Source organism: Tachyglossus aculeatus, chromosome 16, assembly GCF_015852505.1.
Source record: "Tachyglossus aculeatus isolate mTacAcu1 chromosome 16, mTacAcu1.pri, whole genome shotgun sequence".
Classification (NCBI taxonomy): domain Eukaryota; kingdom Metazoa; phylum Chordata; class Mammalia; order Monotremata; family Tachyglossidae; genus Tachyglossus; species Tachyglossus aculeatus.
In genome coordinates, this window is record NC_052081.1 from 46,205,412 (window position 1) to 46,229,197 (window position 23,786).

Genomic DNA, 23,786 nt, shown 5'->3' on the forward strand with positions numbered 1-23,786 from the left:
GGAGGGAGAGTCAAGGATGGAGATGGGGAGAGGCAGGGAGGTTTTGTGGTCCATTGGCAACCACAAGGCCGCAATCCTTGATTTCTGCCGGCCTTCTGGAGCCGGGAAGAGGTGGGGCCGGGGGGGCCTCGTGCTGAAGACCCCGAGTGATGGGGGGAGAGAGAGAGAGGGACGGAGAGAGTGGGGAGGGGGCCAGGGCGGCGGTCAGTCCCCGATCCCTACCTTGCAAACGCGGGTCGGGACGGCCGCCTGGCTGACGGGCCGCCACTGGGGCTCGGAGGCGTCGTGCTGGTCCAGGAAGTAGCCCAGGATCTTGCTTCCCCCTCGGCGCCGGGGCGGCTTCCACCCGATGACCATGTGGTCCCGCCCGCAGGCCAGGAGCACAAAGTCGTAGGGCGCCGACGGCGTGGCTGACCCGGGAAGGGAGGGGACCCGACAGAAACCCCCATCATCATCACCAACCTCGGCCATCGGCATGAATAATAGTAATAATAATAATGATAACTGCGGTGTTTATTAAGCACCTACTATGTGGCAGGCACTGGGGTAGATCCAAGCTAATCGGGTTGGACACAGTCCCCGTCCCGCATAGGGTTCACAGTCTTAACCCCCTTTTTCCAGATGAGGGAAGTGAAGCCCAGAGAAGGGAAGTGACATGGCGGAGGTCACCCAGCAGACAAGTTGGGGAGGCAGGATTAGAACTCAGGTCCTTCTGAGTCCCAGGCCTGGACTCTATCCCCTAAGCCCTGAAGCGTTTGTTGGACGGACGGTGTGCCGGGGATCGCCCCTTCCCTCCCCTGACACCATCCAAACACTGAGCGTGGGTAGAGCACCCAGTTGGGAGTCAGGAGGACCTGGGTTCTAATCCTGCCTCCACCACTTGTTTGCTGTGGAACCTTGGGCAAGTCACTTAACGTCTCTGTGCCTCAGTTCCCTCATCTGTAAAATGGGGGTAAAGACTGTGAGCCTCCTGTGGGACAACCTGATCACCTTGTAACCTCCCCAGCGCTTAGAACGGTGCTTTGCACATAGTAAGCGCTTAATAAATGCCACTATTATTATTATTATCCCAACATTGAGCGTGGATAGGGCACCTGCCTGGGAGTCAGAAGGACCTGGGTTCTAATCCTGCCTCCACCACTTGTTTGCTGTGGGACCTTGGGCAAGTCACTTAACGTCTCTGTTTCTCTGTTCCCTCATCCGTTAAATGGGGGTGAAGACTGTGAGCCCCATGGGGGACAGGGACTGTGGCCTGATTAGCTTGGGTCTACCCCAGCGCTTAGTACAGTGCCTGGCACGTAGTAAGCATTTAACAAATGCTATTATTATTATTATTATTATTACTACTACTACTACTAAGTACATGGGAGAGTATAAAGCAGCAGAGTTGGAAGGCACGTTCCCTGCCCACTGAGAGCTTCCAGGCTAGAGGACAATCTCTACTATCTGCTCAGGAAGCTGATAATAATAATAATGATGGCATTTATTAAGCGCTTACTATGCGCAAAGCACTGTTCAAGCGCTTAGTACAGTGCTCTGCACACAGTAAGCGCTCAATAAATACGATTGATGATGAGCTTTTAGACTGTGAGCCCACTGTTGGGTAGGGACTGTCTCTATGTGATGCCAATTTGTACTTCCCAAGCGCTTAGTACAGTGCTCTGCACATAGTAAGCGCTCAATAAATACGATTGATTGATTGATTGATTGATTGATACAAGGTGATCAGGATGTCCCACGGGGGGCTCACAGTCTTCAGCCCCATTTTCCAGATGAGGGAACCGAGGCCAAGAGAAGTGAAGTGACTTGCCCAAAGTCACACAGCTGACAGGGGGCAGAGCTGGGATTTGAACCCATGACCTCTGGCTCCCAAACCCGGGCTCTTTCCACGGAGCCACGCTGCTTCTCTGCCCATGGGGTCCAGCATGCAGGGATCCCACCCCGGTGGCCCGGGGCCGGACTGATGCACTTACCGATGGCCTGCTTAACGGTGAGGGGCTCGGACCGGGTGGCGTCCTCCCCAACTCCGGCTTCACCGACCGACCGGACGCAGAACTCGTATTCCTTCCCGGTGCGCAGTCCTGGAATCGTAAACCTCCGGGAGAGATAGGAAACATTATAGGCCGGATCCCCCAGCTCCCCACCGAGGAAAATCAACCTCCCGTGGTCAGAAGACTAGCCAATGATAATAATAATAATGGCATTTATTAAGCGCTTACTATGTGCAAAGCACCGTTCTAAGCGCTGGGGATGTTACAAGGCGATCAGGTTGTCCCACGGGGGCTCCCAGTCTTCATCCCCATTTTACAGATGAGGAAACTGAGGCCCAGAGAAGTTAGGTGACTTGCCCAAAGTCACACAGCTGATAAGTGGCGGATCCAGGATTTGAACCCACGACCTCTGGCTCCAAAGCCCGGGCTGTTTCCACTAAGTCACGCTGCTTCTCCTAATGATCATGGTCTTTGTTAAGTGCTTACTAGGTACCAGGCCCTTTATCATCATCATCAACATCAATCGCATTTATTGAGCACTTACTGTGTGCAGAGCACTGTAGTAAGCGCTTGGGAAGTACAGATTGGCAACATATAGAGACGGTCCCTACCCAACAGTGGGCTCACAGTCTAAAAGGGGGAGACATCACTGTTGTGATCACTGAGATCATCCTGTTGTTGGGTAGGGACCGTCTCTATATGTTGCTGATTTGTACTTCCCCAGCGCTTAGTACAGTGCTCTGCACACAGTAAGCGCTCAATAATAATAATAATAATGGCATTTGTTAAGCACTTACTATGTGCAAACCACTGTTCTAAGCGCTGGGGGGATACAAGGTGATCAGGTTGTCCCACACGGGGCTCACAGTCTTAATCCCCATTTTCCAGATGAGGTAACTGAGGCTCAGAGAAGTGAAGTGACTTGCCCAAGGTCACCCAGCAGGCATGTGGCGGAGTTGGGATTCGAACCCATGACCTCTGACTCCAAAGCCCGGGCTCTTTCCACTGAGCCACACTGCTCCACAATAAATACAATTGAAAGAATGAATACTAAGTGCTGGGTTGGATCGCTGCTTGGCTCAGTGGAAAGAGCCTGGGCTTTGGAGTCCGAGGTCATGGGTTCAAATCCCGGCTCTGCCACTCGTCAGCTGGGTGACTTTGGGCAAGTCACTTCACTTCTCTGGGACCGTCTCTAGATGTTGCCAACTTGTACTTCCCAAGCGCCTAGCCCAGTGCTCCGCACACAGTAAGCGCTCAATAAATACGACTGATTGATTGATTCTCGGAGCCTCAGTTCCCTCGTCTGTAAAATGGGGATGAAGACTGTGCCTCACGGGGGACAACCTGATCACCTTGTATCCTCCGCAGCGCTTTGCACATAGGAAGCGCTTAACAAATGCCATCATCATTATTAATATTATCCAAGCAAAATGCCATCTTTTAGACTGTGAGCCCACTGTTGGGTAGGGACTGTCTCTCTATGTTGCCAACTTGTATTTCCCAAGCGCTTAGTACAGTGCTCTGCACACAGTAAGCGCTCAATAAATACGATAGACGATGATTTCGAAAGAAAAAGAAAGCACCGTGGTCCCACAGAGAGTAACCGACCACGCAAAAATCGCAGCCTCGACAGGTCCCCCTCCAAGTGGGCGTCGTGTTTTTCCCTAATAATAATGATGGCATTTATTAAGCGCTTACTATATGCAAAGCACTGTTCTGTAGAAACAGAGCCCCCCGTGTCTCCAATGTCTAGAAAGCCGACCGGGAAGGGTGGGGAGGGTCTCAGAGGGAGGGAAAACACCCGCTTACTTGTTCCCCCGAAAGGGTTTGTTGTTGACGGTGTGCCACTCGGAGGCCCCCGGCTCCCGGGAGTAGATGTAGTAGCCGGAGTGTCCCAAAAGTTCCTCCGTCTCTTCCCAATGCAGGGAGACGGACGTGTTGGTGTCCCGGAAGGCCTGAACCCAGGCCGGAGGCCGGAGAGTCGCTACGGGGAGGAGAAAGGGCCCGGGACTGTGAGCCCACTGTTGGGTAGGGACCGTCTCTACATGTTGCCAACTTGGACTTCCCAAGCGCTTAGTAAAGTGCTCTGCACACAGTAAGCGCTCAATAAATACGATTGATTGATTGAATGTCTGAGGAACGAATCCCCCCCGGAACCGGGGGAAAAAGAAGAGACTGTGAGCCTGCTGTTGGGGCTCTATACGTTCCCAACTTGTACTTCCCAAGCGCTTAGTCCAGTGCTCTGCACACAGTTAGCGCTCAATAAATACGATTGATTGATTGATTGAATGTCTGAGGAATGAATCCCCCCCAGAACCGGAGGCAAAAGAAGAGACTGTGAGCCCGCTGTTGGGGCTCTATATGTTGCCACCTTGCACTTCCCAAGCGCTTAGTCCAGTGCTCTGCACACAGTAAGCGCTCAATAAATACGATTGATTGATTGAATGTCTGAGAAACGAATCCCCCCCAGAAACAGAGGAAAAAGAAGAGACTGTGAGCCCACTGTTGGGGCTCTATACGTTGCCAACTTGTACTTCCCAAGCGCTTAGTCCAGTGCTCTGCACACAGTAAGCGCTCAATAAATACGATTGATTGATTGAATGTCTGAGGAACGAATCCCCCCCGGAACCGGGGGAAAAAGAAGAGACTGTGAGCCCGCTGTTGGGGCTCTATATGTTGCCAACTTGGACTTCCCAAGCGCTTAGTCCAGTGCTCTGCACACAGTAAGCGCTCAATAAATACGATTGATTGATTGAATGTCTGAGGAACGAATCCCCCCCTGGAACCAGGGGAAAAAGAAGAGACTGTGAGCCCGCTGTTGGGGCTCTATATGTTGCCAACTTGGACTTCCCAAGCGCTTAGTACATTGCTCTGCACACAGTAAGCGCTCAATAAATACGATTGATTGATTGAATGTCTGAGGAACGAATCCCCCCCGGAACCAGGGGAAAAAGAAGAGACCGTGAGCCCGCTGTTGGGGCCTCTATATGTTGCCACCTTGCACTTCCCAAGCGCTTAGTCCAGTGCTCTGCACACAGTAAGCGCTCAATAAATACGATTGATTGATTGAATGTCTGAGGAACGAATCCCCCCCGGAACCAGGGGAAAAAGAAGAGACTGTGAGCCCGCTGTTGGGGCTCTATACGTTGCCAACTTGTACTTCCCAAGCGCTTAGTCCAGTGCTCTGCACACAGTAAGCGCTCAATAAATACGATTGATTGATTGAATGTCTGAGGAACAAATCCCCCCCGGAACCAGGGGAAAAAGAAGAGACCGTGAGCCCGCTGTTGGGGCCTCTATATGTTGCCACCTTGCACTTCCCAAGCGCTTAGTCCAGTGCTCTGCACACAGTAAGCGCTCAATAAATACGATTGATTGATTGAATGTCCGAGGAATGAATCCTCCCCCGGAACCGGGGGAAAAAGAAGAGACTGTGAGCCCACTGTTGGGGCTCTCTATGTTGCCACCTTGCACTTCCCAAGCGCTTAGTCCAGTGCTCTGCACACAGTAAGCGCTCAATAAATACGACTGAGCGAACGAATGAAAGCTCAAAGTCACGTTGGCTGCTCCAACATCCATCCCGTCGGTTGCCCCCGTGGATGGCTAGTGTTCATTCATTCGTTCAATCGTATTTATTGAGCGCTTACTGGGTGCAGAGCACTGGACTAAGCGCTTGGGAAGTCCAAGTTGGCAACATTTAGAGACGGTCCCTACCCAACAGCGGGCTCACAGGCTAGAAGGGGGAGTATAATAATGATAATAATGATGGTATTTGTTAAGCGCTTACTATGTGCCAAGCACTGTTCTAAACTGGGGGACACGCAAGGATATCAGATTTTCCCAGTTGGGGCTCACAGTCTTAATCCCCATTTTACAGATGAGATAACTGAGGCACAGAGAATAATAATAATGATAGTGTTTGTTAAGCGCTTACTATGTGCCAAGCACTGTTCTAAGATGGGGGACACCTGTATATATGTATATATGTTTGTACATATTTAATACTCTATTTATTTATTTATTTATTTATTTTACTTGTACCTATCTATTCTATTTATTTTATTTTGTTAGTATGTTTGGTTTTGTTCTCTGTCTCCCCCTTTTAGACTGTGAGCCCACCATTGGGTAGGGACCGTCTCTATATGTTGCCAACTTGTACTTCCCAAGCGCTTAGTACAGTGCTCTGCACACAGTGAGCGCTCAATAAATACGATTGATGATGATGATGATGACACGCAAGGATATCAGATTGTCCCAGTTGGGGCTCACAGTCTTAATCTCCATTTTACAGATGAGATAACTGAGGCACAGAGAATAATAATAATAATAATGGTAGTGTTTGTTAAGCGCTTACTATGTGCCAAGCACTGTTCTAAGATGGGGGGCACGCAAGGACATCAGATTGTCCCAGTTGGGGCTCACAGTCTTAATCCCCATTTTACAGATGAGATAACTGAGGCACAGAGAATAATAATAATAATAATAATGATAGTGTTTGTTAAGCGCTTACTATGTGCCGAGCACTGTTCTAAACTGGGGGACACACAAGGATATCAGATTGTCCCAGTTGGGGCTCACAGTCTTAATCCCCATTTTACAGATGAGATAACTGAGGCATAGAGAATAATAAAATAATAATAATAATGATAGTGTTTGTTAAGCGCTTACTATGTGCCAAGCACTGTTCTAAGATGGGGAACACGCAAGGATATCAGATTGTCCCAGTTGGGGCTCACAGTCTTAATCCCCATTTTCCAGATGAGATAATGGAGGCACAGAGAATAATAATAATAATAATAATGATAGTGTTAAGCACTTTCTATGTGCCAAGCGCTGTTCTAAGCTGGGGGACACGCAAGGATATCAGATTGTTCCAGTTGGGGCTCAAAGTCTTAATCCCCATTTTACAGATGAGAAAACTGGGGCACAGAGAATAATAATAATAATATTAATAATAATATTAATAATAGTGTTTGTTAAGCACTTTCTATGTGCCAAGCACTGTTCTAAGCGCTGGGGTAGATGCAAGGTAATCAGGTTGTCCCACATGGGGCTCACGGTCTTAATCCCCATTTTATAGATGGGGTCAGTGAGGCACAGAGAAGTGAAGTGACTTGCCCAAAATCACACAGCTGACAAGTGGCAGAGTCAGGATTAGAACCCATGACCTCTGACTCCCAAGCCCGGGCTCTTTCATCTAAGCCATTCTGCTTCTCTGAGCTCATTGCGGGCAGGGAACGTGTCTACCAACTTCGGGATATTGTGCTTTCCCAAGCGCTTAGTACAATGCTTAACAATAACAATAATAATAATGGTATTTGTTAAGTGCTTACTATGTGCTTAAGCGAAGGGGAGGTTACAAGGCGATCAGATTGTCCCACGGGGGGCTCACAGTCTTCACCCCCATTTTCCAGATGAGGGAACTGAGGCCCAGAGAAGTGAAGTGACTTGCCCAAAGTTACACAGCTGACAGTTGGCGGAGCCGGGATTTGAACCCATGATCTCTGACTCCAAAGCCCGGGCTCTTTCCACTGAGCCATGCTGCTTCTTCAAACACTCAATATATGCCACTGATGGATTGGTTGGTGGAGCCGGAATTTGCACCCATGACCTCTGACTCCAAAGCCCGGGCTCTTTCCACTGAGCCACGCTGCTTCTCCAAACACTCAATATGTGCCACTGATGGATTGGTTGGTGGTAACGGAGCCCAGGCAGTCCCTGAAAATGGGATGTGGCTTCAGGAATGAGATAATAATCAATCAATCAATCAATCGTATTTATTGAGCGCTTACTGTGTGCAGAGCACTGTACTAAGCGCTTGGGAAGTCCAAGTTGGCAACATATAGAGACGGTCCCTACCCAACAGTGGGCTCACAGTCTAAAAGGGGGAGCCTTCACACTTAGCCCTTCTAATGCTAACCTTCTCACTCTAATAATAATAATAGTATTTGTTAAGCGCTTACGATTGTTGTATATGTTTGTGTGTATTTATTACTCGATTTATTTTATTTGCGCATATTTATTCTATTGATTTCAGTTTGTTAATACGTTTTGTTTTGTTGTCTGTCTCCCCCTTCTAGACTGTGAGCCCGCTGTTGAGTAGGGACCGTCTCTCTATGTTGCCAACTTGGACTTCTCAAGCGCTTAGTACAGTGCTCTGCACACAGTAAGCACTCGATAAATACAACTGAATGAATAATACTACTAATAATCCCGGTGTCTGTTAAGGGTTTACTCTGTGCCAAGCACCCAACAGAGAGCTGGTCTAGATAGAAGATCGTTAAGTCCCAGTCTTAACCCCCATTTCACAGACCAGGTAACTGAGGCCTAGAGAAGTAGCCTGGCTCAGCGGAAAGAGCCCGGGCTTTGGAGTCAGAGGTCATGGGTTCAAATCCCGGCTCTGCCAATTGTCAGCTGCGTGACTTTGGGCAAGTCACTTCACTTCTCTATGCCTCGGTTATCTCATCTGTCAAATGGGGATTAAGACTGTGAGCCCCCTGTGGGACAACCTGATTGCCCTGTAACCTCCCCAGCGCTTAGAACAGTGCTTTGCACATAGTAAGCGCTTAATAAATGCCGTTATTATTATTATTATTATTATAGAGAAGTGAAGTGACTTGCCTAAGGTCACACAGGAGACCAGTAGCGGAACCGGGATTAGAACCCAGGTTCTTCCGACTCCCAAGGCCGCTCTCTGTCCATCCATTATATATTATATATATGTCCATCCTGTATATATGTATATATGTTTGTACATATTTATTACTTTATTTATTTATTTTACTTGTACCTATCTATTCTATTTATTTTATTCTGTTAGTATGTTTGGTTTTGTTCTCTGTCTCCCCCCTTCTAGACTGTGAGCCCACTGTTGGGTAGGGACCGTCTCTAGATGTTGCCAGCTTGTACTTCCCAAGCGCTTAGTCCAGTGCTCTGCACACCGTAAGCACTCTATAAATACGATTGATTGATTGATTGATCCATCCATTAGGCCACGTCCGCCGATCGGAGCGTCCCGCCCATTGCCCCCCGCCACTTACCGAGCTTCCCGGCCAGGGAAATGGGTTCGCTGGGTAGGGAGGGGTCGCTCAGACCGTTCTTGTTCAGGGTCCGCACGCGGAAGCGATAGGTCTTCCCCACCTCCAGGTCCAGGAGGGCGAACCTGGGCGACGACACGGGGGCCTCCTGGTTCACCCCCTGCCACAGGTCACTGCCGGCCACCGACTGCGGGGGAGAGGGGACGAGAGGGAAACTGAGGGATGGACCCCTTCCATCCTCCCTGCCCCTAAAGTGCCATCCAGCGCTTAGTACAGCGCTCTGCGCACAACAAGCGCTCAATAACTACGACTGAACGAACGAATGAATAGCTGCGTGACTTTGGGCAAGTCGCGTAACTTCTCTGGGCCTCAGTGACCTCATCTGCAAAATGAGGATGAAGACTGTGAGCCTCACATATAGAGGACCACCTCTATATCGTCATCATCAATCATATTTATTGAGCGCTTACTGTGTGCAGAGCACTGTACTAAGCGCTTGGGAAGTCCAAGCTGGCAACATCTAGAGACAGTCCCTACCCAACAGTGGGCTCACAGTCTAGAAGGGGGAGACAGAGAACAAAACCAAACATACTAACAAAATAAAATAAATAGAATAGATATGTACAAGTAAGATGAATAGAGTAATAAATATGTACAAACATATCTACATATATACAGGTGCTGTGGGGAAGGGAAGGAGGTAAGATGTGGGGGATGGAGAGGGGGACGAGGGGGAGAGGAAGGAAGGGGCTCAGTCTGGGAAGGCCTCTATATGTTGCCAACTTGTACTTCCCAAGCGCTTAGTGCAGTGCTCTGCACACAGTAAGTGCTCAATAAGTACGATTGAATGAATGAAATGCCATTATTATTATTATTATTGCCATATACCAATAGTCATTCAATCATATTTAATAGAACAGAGCTCAGCGCTTAGAACAGTGCTTTGCACGTAGTAAGCACTTAATAAATGCCATTATTATTATTATTATATTATAGTCAATCGTATTTAATAATAATGATGGCATTCGTTAAGCGCTTACTATGTGCAGAGCACTGTTCTAAGCGCTGAGGGGGGATACAAGGTGATCAAGTTGTCCCACATGGGGTTCACAGTCTTAATCTCCATTTTCCAGATGAGGGAACTGAGGCCCAGAGAAGTGAAGTGACTTGCCCAAAGTCACACAGCTGACAAGTGGTGGAGCCAGGATTTGAACCCATGACCTCTGACTCCAAAGCCGGGACTCTTTCCACTGGGCCACGCTGCGTGACTTTGGGCAAGTCGCGTAATCTCTCTGGGCCTCAGTGACCTCATCTGCAAAATGAGGATGAAGACTGTGAGCCCCACATATAGAGGACCGCCTCTCTATGTTGCCAACTTGTACTTCCCAAGCGCTTAATACAGTGCTCTGCCCACAGCAAGTGCTCAATAAATACGACTGAATGAATGAAATGCCATTATTATTATTATTATTATTATTATTATTATTATTATTACCATATACCAATAGTCATTCAATTGGACTTATTGAGCGTTTACTGCGGTCAAGTCGCTTCACTTCTCAGTGCCTCAGTGGCCTCATCTGCAAAATGAGGATGAAGACTGTGAGCCCCACATATAGAGGACCGCCTCTCTAGGTGTCCAACTTGTACTTCCCAAGCGCTTAGTACAGTGCTCTGCACAGAGCAAGTGCTCAATAAATACAATTGAATGAATGAAATGCCGTTATTATTATTACCATATACCAATAGTCATTCAATCGGACTTATTGATCGTTTACTGCGTGCAAGTCGCTTCACTTCTCAGTGCCTCAGTGACCTCATCTGCAAAATGAGGATGAAGACTGTGAGCCCCACATATAGAGGACCGCCTCTCTATGTGGCCAACTTGCACTTCCCAAGCGCTTAGTACAGTGCTCTGCACACAGCAAGTGCTCAATAAATACGACTGAATGAATGAAATGCCATTATTATTATTATTATTACCATATACCAATAGTCATTCAATCATATTTATTGAGAGTTTACTGCCTGCAAGTCGCTTCCCTTCTCAGTGCCTCAGTGGCCTCATCTGCAAAATGAGGATGAAGACTGTGAGCCCCACATATAGAGGATCGTCTCTATATGTGGCCAACTTGTACTTCCCAAGCGCTTAGTCCAGTGCTCTGCCCACAGCAAGTGCTCAATAAATACGACTGAATGAATGAAATGCCATCATTATTATTATTATTACCATATACCAATAATAATAATAATAATAATGGCATTTGTTAAGCGCTTACTATGTGCAAAGCACTGTTCTAAGCACTGGGGGGATACAAGGTGATCAGATTATCCCACGTGGGGCTCACAGTCATCATCCCCATTTTACAGATGAGGGAACTGAGGCTCCGAGAAGTTAAGTGACTTGCCCAAGGTCACACAGCAGACATGTGGCGGAGCTGGGATTCGAACCCACGACCCCTGACTCCAAAGCCCGGGCTCTCTCCACTGAGCCACACTGCTTCTCTAATAGTCATTCAATAGTCATCATCATCATCATCAATCGTATTTATTGAGTGCTTACTATGTACAGAGCACTGTACTAAGCGCTTGGGAAGTACAAATTGGCAACATATAGAGACAGTCCCTACCCAACAGTGGGCTCACAGTCTAAAAGACTGTGAGTCATTCAATCATTCAATCAGATTTAGTCATTCAATCATTCAATTTAGTCATTCAATCGGATTTATTGAGCGTTTACTGCGGGCAAGTCGCTTCACTTCTCAGTGCCTCAGTGACCTCATCTGTAAAATCATCATCATCAATCATATTTATTGAGCGCTTACTATGTGCAGAGCACTGTACTAAGCACTTGGGAAGTACAAATTAAAGTAAGGAAGTAAAATGGGGCTGAAGACTGGGAGACCCAAGTGGGACAACCTGATCACCTTGTATCCTCCCCAGCGCTTAGAACAGTGCTTGGCACCTAGTAATGCCATCATTATTATTAGAGGTTGATGGCTCGGTCCCCAAACGGGACCCCGCGTTCCTCACCAGGCCGCCCCCCACCCCGTCCCAGTTTGGGCCCAGCTAGATGCCCCTCGCCCTTCCCTCACTCACCTTCTCCAACACGTAACTCAACGGTGCCCGGCCCCGAGGGCACGGCTCGTCCCAGGCCAGGACCACGTAGCCCTCGCGGACCTCCTGGGCGCGGACGTTGGTGGGCGGCAGTGGGATGGTGACCAAATCTGCAAGGGATCCGAGCCCCGGGAGACCCCGCGGAGACAATAATAATAATAATAGCAACAATAATAATGATGGTATTTGATAAGCGCTTACTCTGTGCCAAGCACTGTTTTAAACACTGGTAGATACAAGGTGATCAGGTTGTCCCACTTGGGGCTCCCGGTCTTCACCCCCCAAATCTGCAAGGGATCCGAGCCCCGGGAGACAATAATCGATCAATCAATCGTATTTATTGAGCGCTTACTGTGTGCAGAGCACTGGACTAAGCGCTTGGGAAGTACAAGTTGGCCGCATATAGAGCCGGTCCCTACCCAACAGTGGGCTCACAGTCTAAAAGGGGGAGACGGACAACAAAACCAAACATACTAACAGAATAAAATAAATAGAATAGATATGTGCAAGTAAAAGAAATAGAGTAATAAATATGTACAAACATATATACAGGTAATAATGATGATAATAATAATGATAACAACAATAATAATGATGGTATTTGATAAGCGCTTACTCTGTGCCAAGCACTGTTTTAAATGCTGGTAGATACAAGGTGATTAGGTTGTCCCACTTGGGGCTCCCAGTCTTCATCCCCCAAATCTGCAAAGGATCCGAGCCCCGGGAGACCCCGCAGAGACAATAATAATAATAATAACAACAATAATAATGATGGTATTTGATAAGCGCTTACTCTGTGCCAAGCACTGTTCTAAACGCTGGTAGATACAAGGTGATCAGGTTGTCCCACTTGGGGCTCCCAGTCTTCATCCCCCAAATCTGCAAGGGATCCGAGCCCCGGGAGACCCCGCAGAGACAATGATCGATCAATCAATCGTATTTATTGAGCGCTTACTGTGTGCAGAGCACTGGACTAAGCGCTTGGGAAGTACAAGTTGGCCACATAGAGAGGCGGTCCTCTATATGTGGGGCTCACAGTCTAAAAGGGGGAGAGGGAGAACAAAACCAAACATATTAACAGAATAAAATAAATAGAATAGATATGTACAAGTAAAATAAATAAATAAATCAATAGAGTAATAAGTATGTACAAACATATATACATATATACAGGTAATAATGATAATAATAATAATGATAGCAACAATAATAATGATGGTATTTGATAAGCGCTTACTCTGTGCCAAGCACTGTTTTAAACGCTGGTTGTCCCACTTGGGGCTCCCAGTCTTCATCCCCCAAATCTGCAAGGGATCCGAGCCCCGGGAGACCCCGCGGAGACAATAGTAATAATAATAACAACAATAATAATGATGGTATTTGATAAGCGCTTACTCTGTGCCAAGCACTGTTCTAAACGCTGGTAGATACAAGGTGATCAGGTTGTCCCACTTGGGGCTCCCAGTCTTCACCCCCCAAATCAGCAAGGGATCCGAGCCCCGGGAGACCCCGCGGAGACAATAATAATAACAACAACAATAATAATGATGGTATTTGATAAGCGCTTACTCTGTGCCAAGCACTGTTCTAAACGCTGGTAGATACAAGGTGATCAGGTTGTCCCACTTGGGGCTCCCAGTCTTCATCCCCCAAATCTGCAAGGGATCCGAGCCCCGGGAGACCCCGCGGAGACAATAATCAATCAATCATATTTATTGAGTGCTTACTGTGTGCAGAGCACTGTACTAAGTGCTTGGGAAGTCCAAGTTGGCAACATCTAGAGACAGTCCCTACCCAACAGTGGGCTCAGTCTAAAAGGGGGAGACGGAGAACGAAACCAAACATACTAGCAGAATAAAATAAATAGAATAGATATGTGCAAGTAAAATAAATAGAGTAATAAATATGTACAAACATATATACAGGTAATAATGATGATAATAATAATGATAACAACAATAATAATGATCGTATTTGATAAGCACTTACTCTGTGCCAAGCACTGTTTTAAACGCTGGTAGATACAAGGTGATTAGGTTGTCCCACTTGGGGCTCCCAGTCTTCATCCCCCAAATCTGCAAGGGATCCGAGCCCCGGGAGACCCCGCAGAGACAATAATAATAATAATAACAACAATAATAATGATGGTATTTGATAAGCGCTTACTCTGTGCCAAGCACTGTTCTAAACGCTGGTAGATACAAGGTGATCAGGTTGTCCCACTTGGGGCTCCCAGTCTTCATCCCCCAAATCTGCAAGGGATCCGAGCCCCGGGAGACCCCGCAGAGACAATAATCGATCAATCAATCGTATTTATTGAGCGTTTACTGTGTGCAGAGCACTGGACTAAGCGCTTGGGAAGTACACGTTGGCCACATAGAGAGGCGGTCCTCTATATGTGGGGCTCACAGTCTAAAAGGGGGAGAGGGAGAACAAAACCAAACATATTAACAGAATAAAATAAATAGAATAGATATGTACAAGTAAAATAAATAAATCAATAGAGTAATAAGTATGTACAAACATATATACATATATACAGGTAATAATGATAATAATAATAATGATAACAACAATAATAATGATGGTATTTGATAAGCGCTTACTCTGTGCCAAGCACTGTTTTAAACGCTGGTTGTCCCACTTGGGGCTCCCAGTCTTCATCCCCCAAATCTGCAAGGGATCCGAGCCCCGGGAGACCCCGCGGAGACAATAGTAATAATAATAACAACAATAATAATGATGGTATTTGATAAGCGCTTACTCTGTGCCAAGCACTGTTCTAAACGCTGGTAGATACAAGGTGATCAGGTTGTCCCATTTGGGGCTCCCAGTCTTCACCCCCCAAATCAGCAAGGGATCCGAGCCCCGGGAGACCCCGCGGAGACAATAATAATAACAACAACAATAATAATGATGGTATTTGATAAGCGCTTACTCTGTGCCAAGCACTGTTCTAAACGCTGGTAGATACAAGGTGATCAGGTTGTCCCACCTGGGGCTCCCAGTCTTCATCCCCCAAATCTGCAAGGGATCCGAGCCCCGGGAGACCCCGCAGAGACAATAATCAATCAATCAATCAATCATATTTATTGAGTGCTTACTGTGTGCAGAGCACTGTACTAAGCGCTTAGGAAGTCCAAGTTGGCAACATCTAGAGACAGTCCCTACCCAACAGTGGGGTCAGTCTAAAAGGGGGAGACGGAGAACGAAACCAAACATACTAGCAGAATAAAATAAATAGAATAGATATGTACAAGTAAAATAAATAAATAAATAGAGTAATAAGTATGTACAAACATATATACAGGTAATAATGATGATAATAACAATAATGATAACAACAATAATAATGATAGTATTTGATAAGCGCTTACTCTGTGCCAAGCACTGTTCTAAACGCTGGTAGATACAAGGTGATCAGGTTGTCCCACTTGGGGCTCCCAGTCTTCATCCCCAAAATCTGCAAGGGATCCGAGCCCTGGGAGACTCCGCGGAGACAATAATAATAATAACAACAATAATAATGATGGTATTTGATAAGCGCTTACTCTGTGCCAAGCACTGTTCTAAACGCTGGTAGATACAAGGTGATCAGGTTGTCCCACTTGGGGCTCCCACTCTTCATCCCCATTTTACAGATGGGGAACTGAGGCACCGAGAAGCGACGTGACTTGCACGCGGTAAACGCTCAATAAATACGATTGAATGAATATTGGTATATGGTAATAATAATAATGGCATTACATTCATTCATTCATTCAATCATATTTATTGAGCGCTTACTGTGCGCTGAGCACTGTCCTAAGCGCTTCGGAAGTAGAAGTTGGCAACATATAGAGGCGGTCCCTACCCTACAGTGGGCTTACAGTCTAGAAGAACTTTACTTGTACTTATCTATTGTATTTATTTTATTTGTTAATATGTTTGGTTTTGTTCTCTGTCTCCCCCTTGTAGACTGTGAGCCCACTGTTGGGGAGGGACTGTCTCTATATGTTGCCAACTTGGACTTCCCAAGCGCTTAGTACAGTGCTCTGCACACAGTAAGCGCTCAGTAAATACGATTGATTGATTGATTGGGGTGGATACAAGCAAATTGGGTTGGACGCAGCCCCTGTCTCACTGTCTTAATCCCCATTTTACAGATGAGATAACGGAGGCACGGAGAAGTGAAGTGGCATTTGTTAAGCGCTTACTATGCGCCAGGCACTGTACTAAGCCCTCGGGGAGATACAAGCACATTGAGTTGGATACGGTCCCTGTTCCACCTGGGGCTCACAGTCTCAATCCCCATTTTACAGATGAGGGAACCGAGGCACGGAGAAGTGAAGTGACTTGTCCAAGGTCACATAGCACATAGCGGAACTCGGTTTAGAATACAGGTACTTTGGACTCCCAAGGCCTATTAGGCCGCGCTGCTTCTGTAAAATGGGCACTTAATATATTTCTCCTTCCTGCTTCGATTGTGAGCCCCACGTGGGACAGAGACTGGGGCTGACCTGCTTATCTTGTACATACCCCAGCGCTCAGTACAGTGCCGGCACATAGTAAGCGCTTAATAATAATAATAATAATGGCATTTATTAAGCGCTTACTATGTGCAAAGCACTGTTCTAAGCGCTGGGGAGGTTACGAGGTAATCAGCTTGTCCCCTGTGGGGCTCACAGTCTTCATCCCCATTTTAATAATAATAATAATGATGGCACTTATTAAGCGCTTACTATGTGCAAAGCACTGTTCTAAGCGCTGGGGAGGTTACAAGGTGATCAGCTTGTCCCATGTGGGGCTCACAGTCTTCATCCCCATTTTAATAATAATAATAATAATAATGATGGCATTTATTAAGCGCTTACTATGTGCAAAGCACTGTTCTAAGCGCTAGGGAGGTTACAAGGTGATCAGCTTGTCCCATGTGGGGCTCACAGTCTTCATCCCCATTTTAATAATAATAATAATGATGGCATTTATTAAGTGCTTACTATGTGCAAAGCACTGTTCTAAGCGCTGGGGAGGTTACAAGGTGATCAGCTTGTCCCATGTGGGGCTCACAGTCTTCATCCCCATTTTAATAATAATAATAATGATGATGATGGCATTTATTAAGCGCTTACTATGTGCAAAACACTGTTCTAAGCGCTGGGGAGGTTACAAGGTAATCAGGTTGTCCCACGTGGGGCTCACAGTCTTCATCCCCATTTTAATAATAATAATAATAATGATGGCATTTATTAAGCGCTTACTGTGTGCAAAGCACTGTTCTAAGCGCTGGGGAGGTTACAAGGTAATCAGCTTGTCCCATGTGGGGCTCACAGTCTTCATCCCCATTTTAATAATAATAATAATAATTATGATGGCATTTATTAAGCGCTTACTATGTGCAAAGCACTGTTCTAAGCGCTGGGGAGGTTACAAGGTGATCAGCTTGTCCCATGTGGGGCTCACAGTCTTCATCCCCATTTTAATAATAATAATAATAATTATGATGGCATTTATTAAGCGCTTACTATGTGCAAAGCACTGTTCTAAGCACTGGGGAAGTTACAAGGTGATCAGCTTGTCCCATGTGGGGCTCACAGTCTTCGTCCCCATTTTCCAGATGAGGGAACTGAGGCCCAGAGAAGTGACGTGCCTTGCCCAAAGTCACCCAGCTGACAAGTGGCGGAGCCGGGATTTGAACCCATGACCTCTGACTCCAAAGCCTGTGCTCTTTCCACTGAGCCACGCTGCTTTTCTAATAAATATCACAACTTATACTTGGTTGTTTCCCTGTCATTTATTTTAATGTCTGCCTCCCCTGTTAGACTGCAAACGCTGGGAAGGCAGGGATTGTGTCTACTTACTCCACTGTTCTTTCCCAAGCGCTTAGCACAGCACTCCGCACCTGGTAAGCGCTCAATAAATACCACCGATCTATTGATTGACCGAAGGGCGCGATTACCTTCCATCTCATCCTTGTTGATGATGATCTTGCTTCCCAAATCGAAAGGGATTTCTAGAGAGGAAGAATGGGAACGTTACGGTTATTAACCAAGGAATCCCGGTGGGGGGAGGGGGGTGGGGAGTCTGGAATAATAATAATAATGATAATAATTATGGGATTCGTTAAGTGCTCACTACGTGCCGGGCACTGTACTAAGCACTGGGGTGGATACAAGCAAATAATAATAATGGTATTTGTTAAACACTTACTATGTGCAAAGCACTCTTCTAAGCGCTGGGGGGGATACAAGGTGATCAGGTTGTCCCACGTGGGACTCAGTCTTCATCCCCATTTTACAGATGAGGTAACCGAGGCACGGAGAAATTAAGTGGCTTGCCCAAGGTCACACAGCCAACAAGTGGTGGAGCCGGGTCCCTGTCCCACTTGGGGCTCACAGTCTTGATGCGCCCATTGTACAGATGAGGGAACTGAGGTCCAGAGAAGGGAAGCGACTTGTCCAAAGTTGCACGGACAAACTAGTGGAGGTGTCAGCTGGGTGACTTTGGGCAAGTCACCTCACTTCTCTGGGCCTCAGTTCCCTCATCTGTAAAATGGGGATAAAGACTGTGAGCGCCCCGGGGGACAACCCGATCACCTTGTCACCTCCCCAGGTGCTTAGAACAGTGCTTGGCACATAGTAAGCGCTTTATAAATGCCATCGTTATTATTATTATTGTTTTCTGGGTCTCAGTTCCCTCATCTATAAAATGGGGATGAAGACTGTGAGCCCCCCGTGGGTCAACCCGAATATTAATGGAGATGAGGACTGTGAGCCCCCCGTGGGACAACCTGATCACCTTGTCACCTCCCCAAGTGCTCAGAACAGTGCTCGGCACATAGTAAGTGCTTAACAAATGCCATAATTATTATTATTATTATTATTCTCTGGGCCTCAGTTCCCTCATCTGTCAAATGGGGATGAAGACCGTGAGCCCCTGTGGGACAACCCGATTGCCTTGTCACCTCCCCAAGCGCTTAGAGCAGTGCTTTGCACATAGTAAGTGCTTAATAAATATGTTGCCAACTTGTACTTCCCAAGCGCTTAGTCCAGTGCTCTGCACACAGTAAGCGTTCAATAAATTCATTCATTCATTCATTCATCCATTCAATCGTATTTATTGAGCGCCTACTGTGTTCAGAGCACTGGACTAAGCACTTGGGAAGTCCAAGTCGGCAACACCTAGAGACAGGTCCTTCCCAACAGCGGGCTCACAGTCTAGAAGGGGGGAGACGGACCACAAAACAAAACATTCATTCATTCATTCAATCCTATTTATCGAGCGCTTACTGTGTGCAGAGCACTGTACTAAGCGCTTGGGAAGTCCAAGTCGGCAGCATCTAGAGACGGTCCCTACCCAACAGTGGGCTCACAGTCTAAAAGGGGGAGACAGACAACAAAACAAAACATCCTAACAAAATAAAATAAGTAGAATAAATATGTACAAGTAAAATAAATAAATATGATTGAATGAATGAATGAATGAACCCAGGACGTTTAGACTCCCAGGAACCACTAGGCCATGTTGCGGGGCTTCTCTATATGTTGCTAACTTGTACTTCCCAAGCGCTTAGTCCAGTGCTCTGCACACAGTAGGCGCTCAATAAATACGATTGAATGAATGAATGAATCATCGTCATCATCATCAATCGTATTTATTGAGCGCTTACTGTGTGCAGAGCACTGTACTAAGTGCTTGGGGAGTACAAATTGGCAACATATAGAGACAGTCCCTACCCAACAGTGGGCTCACGGTCTAAAAGGGGGAGACAAAACCAAACATACTAACAAAATCAGATAAATAGAATAGATATGTACAAGCAAAATAAATAAATAGAGTAATAAATCTGTACAAGCATATATACATATATACAGGTGCTGTGGGGAAGGGAAGGAGGTAAGATGGGGAGGATGGAGAGGGGGAATGAATGAATCCTTCCCATCCCCTGACCCCAAGAAGCTGAGCTCCGACCAGCGCGACCGCAACCCCCCATCCCGGGAAAGACGAGCGGTGGGGCGGCCCGGGTCCCCACCGGTGATCCTGTCGTCCTCGCCGGGATCCTTCATGGTGACGGGCTGCGAGGCCTTGGAGGGCAGACTGGGGCCGGCCGCGTTGGTGGCCTTCAGGCGGAAGCGGTAGGTCTGGCCTTCCTTGAGCCCCCTCACGGGGAACCTACAGGTCCGGCCTGGGGCCCAGCCGCATGGTAGCCACGTCTCACTGTCCCCCTGGCAACTGTGGGTCGGGGGGAAGAGAGGGCGGGCGTGGGCAACCCGCCCAACCGGCCCCCGGGCCCGCCGCGGCCCTCACGTGGCCCCCCGCGGCCCTCACGCGTCCCCCCCGGGGGCCGGTGCGCACCTCTCGATGGAATATCCCGTGATGGGGCTGCCGCCGTGGTCGCTGGGCGGGAGCCAGGTCAGGATGAGGCAGTCTCTGTTCACGTCTTGGCACTGGACGCCCAGGGGAGACCCCGGGGCGCCCGCCGCCTCCGCCGCCGCGTCTGAAAAGGGTCAGAGGTCATCAGACTTCTAGGCTTCTGGAAGTCTAGACTTCCAGTCTACACGGTGAGCCCGTTGTTGGGTAGGGACCGCCTCTACATGTCGCCGACTTGGACTTCCCAAGCGCTTAGTCCAGTGCTCTGCACACAGTAAGCGCTCAATAAATGCGATTGAATGAATGAATCAGAGTGCAAGCTCCTTGAGGGCAGAGATGCGTCTCCTACCTCATTAGTTTCCTCCCAAGCGCTCCAGTCGTGCTCAATAAATCCGATTGAATGACTGAATCAGACTGCGAGCTCCTTGAGGGCAGAGACACATCTCCTACCTCATTTGTTTCCTCCCAAGCGCTCCAGTCGTGCTCAATAAATCCAATTGAATGACTGAATCAGACTGCAAGCTCCTTGAGGGCAGAGACGCGTCTCCTACCTCATTAGTTTCCTCCCAAGCACTCCAGTCGCACTCAGTAAATACGATTGAATGAATGAATGAATGAGACTGTAAGCTCCTTGAGGGCAGAGACGTGTCTCTATATGTTACCGACTTGTTCTTCCCAAGCAATTAATCTAGTGCTCTGCACACAGTAAGCGCTCAATAAATACAATTGAATGAATGAATCAGACTGCAAGCTCCTTGAGGGCAGAGATGCATCTCCTACCTCATAGTTTCCTCCCAAGCACTCCAGTGGCGCTCAATAAATACGATTGAATGAATGAATCAGACTGTAAGCTCCTTGAAGGCAGAGACGTGTCTCCTACCTCATTTGTTTCCTCCCAAGTGCTCCAGTCGGGCTCAAAAAATCCAACTGAATGAATGAATCAGACTTCGAGCTCCTTGAGGGCAGAGACGCATCTCTATATATCACCAACTTGTACTTCCCAAGCGCTTAGTCCAGTGTTCTGCACACAGTAAGCGCCCAATAAATACGATTGAATGAATGAATCAGATTGCGAGCTCCTCGAGGGCAGAGACGCGTCTCCTACCTCATTAGTTTCCTCCCAAGTGCTCCTGTCGTGCTCAATAAGTACGAATGAATGAATGAATCAGACTGCAAGTTTCTTGAGGGCAGAGACGCGTCTCCTACCTCACTAATTTCCTCCCAAGCGCCCCAATCCAGAGCTCCGTCCCCAGTGCTTAGTACAGTTCCTGGCCCATAGCAAGCGCTCAACAGATACCAAATTATCATTATTATTTTTTATGGCATTTATTAAGCGCTTGCTATGTGCAAAGCACTGTTCTAAGCGCTGGGGAGGTTACAAGGTGATCAGGTTGTCCCACGTGGGGGCTCACAGTCTTCATCCCCATTTTACAGATGAGGGAACTGAGGCCCAGAGAAGTGAAGTGACTTGCCCAAAGTCACACAGCTGACAATTGGTGGAGCTGGGATTTGAACCCTCGACTTCTGACTCCAAAGCCCGGGCTCTTTCCACTGAGCCATGCTGCTTCTCCATTTGAATTATTCATTCAATTGTATTTATTAAGAGCTTACTGTGTGCAGAGCACTGTACTAAGCGGTTGGGAGAGTGCAACAGGACAATGGACGGATACATTCCCTGCCCACAACGAGCTTACAGTCCAGAGGACTGGACTCAACTGGTGTGTGGCCAATACGCCTGACTGGTTAGTTGATTTCTTTTCTTAAACAATATTCGTTAAGCGCTTACTATGTGCTAGACACTGGACTAAGTGCTGGGGTAGCCACAAGCTGATCAGGTTGGACACAGTCTTTGTTCCACACAGGACTCACAATCTTAATCCCCACTGTACAGATAATAATAATAATAATAATAATAATAATAATAATAACAATGGTACTTGTTAAGGGCTTCCTATGTGCCAAGCACTGTTCTAAGCGCTGGGGGGATACAAGGCGATCAGGTTGTCCCACATGGGGCTCACAGTCTTAGTCTGCAGCGTGTCAGCGGAAAGAGCCCGGGCTTTGGAGTCAGAGGTCGCGGGTTCAAATCCCAGCTCCGCCCATTGTCAGCTGAGTGACTTTGGGCAAGTCACTTCACTTCTCTGGGCCTCAGTGACCTCGTCTGAAAAACGGGGATTAAGACTGTGAGCCCACCTTGGGACAACCTGATCACTTTGTAACCTCCCCAGCGCTTAGAACAGTGCTTTGCACATAGTAAGCACTTTATAAATGTCATCATTCATTCACTGAGCGCTTACTGTGTGCAGAGCACTGTACTAAGCACTTGGGAACTACAAGTTATTATTATTATTATATTATATAATGTAGAATTATATGCACATATTATATTATATTACATTATATTATTATACACTATTATTATGTGGGAAAGGGACTGTGTCCAACTTGATGACCTTGTATCTACCCCAGGGTTTAGAACAGTGCTTTGCACAGATAAGCGCTTTATAAATGTCATCATTCATTCATTCAATCATATTTACTGAGCACTTACTGTGTGCAGAGCACTGTACTAAGCACTTGGGAACTACAAGTTATTATCATTATATTACATCACACATAAAATTATAGACATACATTATATCATATCATATTATTATATATTATTATATCATATTATATTACATTACATTATATTATATTATATCATATTATTTACTATATTATATTATGTCATATTATATTATTTTATATCATATTATTTACTACATTATATCATGTCATATTATATTATATTATATTATATCACATTATATTATATCATATCATATTATTTACTATATTATGTCATATTATATTATATTACACTATATCATATCATTTATTATACTATATCATATTATATTATGTTATGCATTATATCATACTATATTATTATATTATATTATATTATATCATATTATATTATATTATATTATATTATATTTTATATCATATCATATATTATCTTATATTATTATGTGGGAAAGAGGCTGTGTCCAACTTGATGACCTTGTATCTACCCCAGCGTTTAGAACAGTCCTTGACACACAGTAAGCGCTTAATAAATGCCATTATTATCATTATTATCATTATCATTATTAGTCCCCACGTTTCAGAGCGGGGAACCGAGGCCCAGGGCAGTGAAATGACTTGGCCAGGGTCACACAGCAGGCAAGGGGCAGAGCCTGGATTAGAAGCAGATAGCAGACGGGTGGCGGAGCAGGGTTCGGCGACGGGCCCTCCGCGCCCCTAC

General features: G+C 46.6%; 1 protein-coding gene across 1 annotated transcript in view; it reads right to left on the reverse strand.

The window, feature by feature from the left end:
• The window catches only part of MYOM3 (myomesin 3), an 84,289-nt gene that overhangs the window by 45,658 nt on the left and 14,845 nt on the right, over positions 1–23,786 (reverse strand). Inside the window, exons 10-17 of the mRNA XM_038758062.1 lie at positions 20,480–20,621; positions 20,157–20,356; positions 18,084–18,137; positions 12,128–12,255; positions 9,032–9,215; positions 3,801–3,975; positions 1,974–2,095; positions 223–410 (exon numbers count right to left, since the gene is read on the reverse strand). Of these exons, the coding sequence (XP_038613990.1) occupies positions 223–410; positions 1,974–2,095; positions 3,801–3,975; positions 9,032–9,215; positions 12,128–12,255; positions 18,084–18,137; positions 20,157–20,356; positions 20,480–20,621 (1,193 nt within the window). The remainder of the gene's footprint in view (positions 1–222; positions 411–1,973; positions 2,096–3,800; positions 3,976–9,031; positions 9,216–12,127; positions 12,256–18,083; positions 18,138–20,156; positions 20,357–20,479; positions 20,622–23,786) is intronic.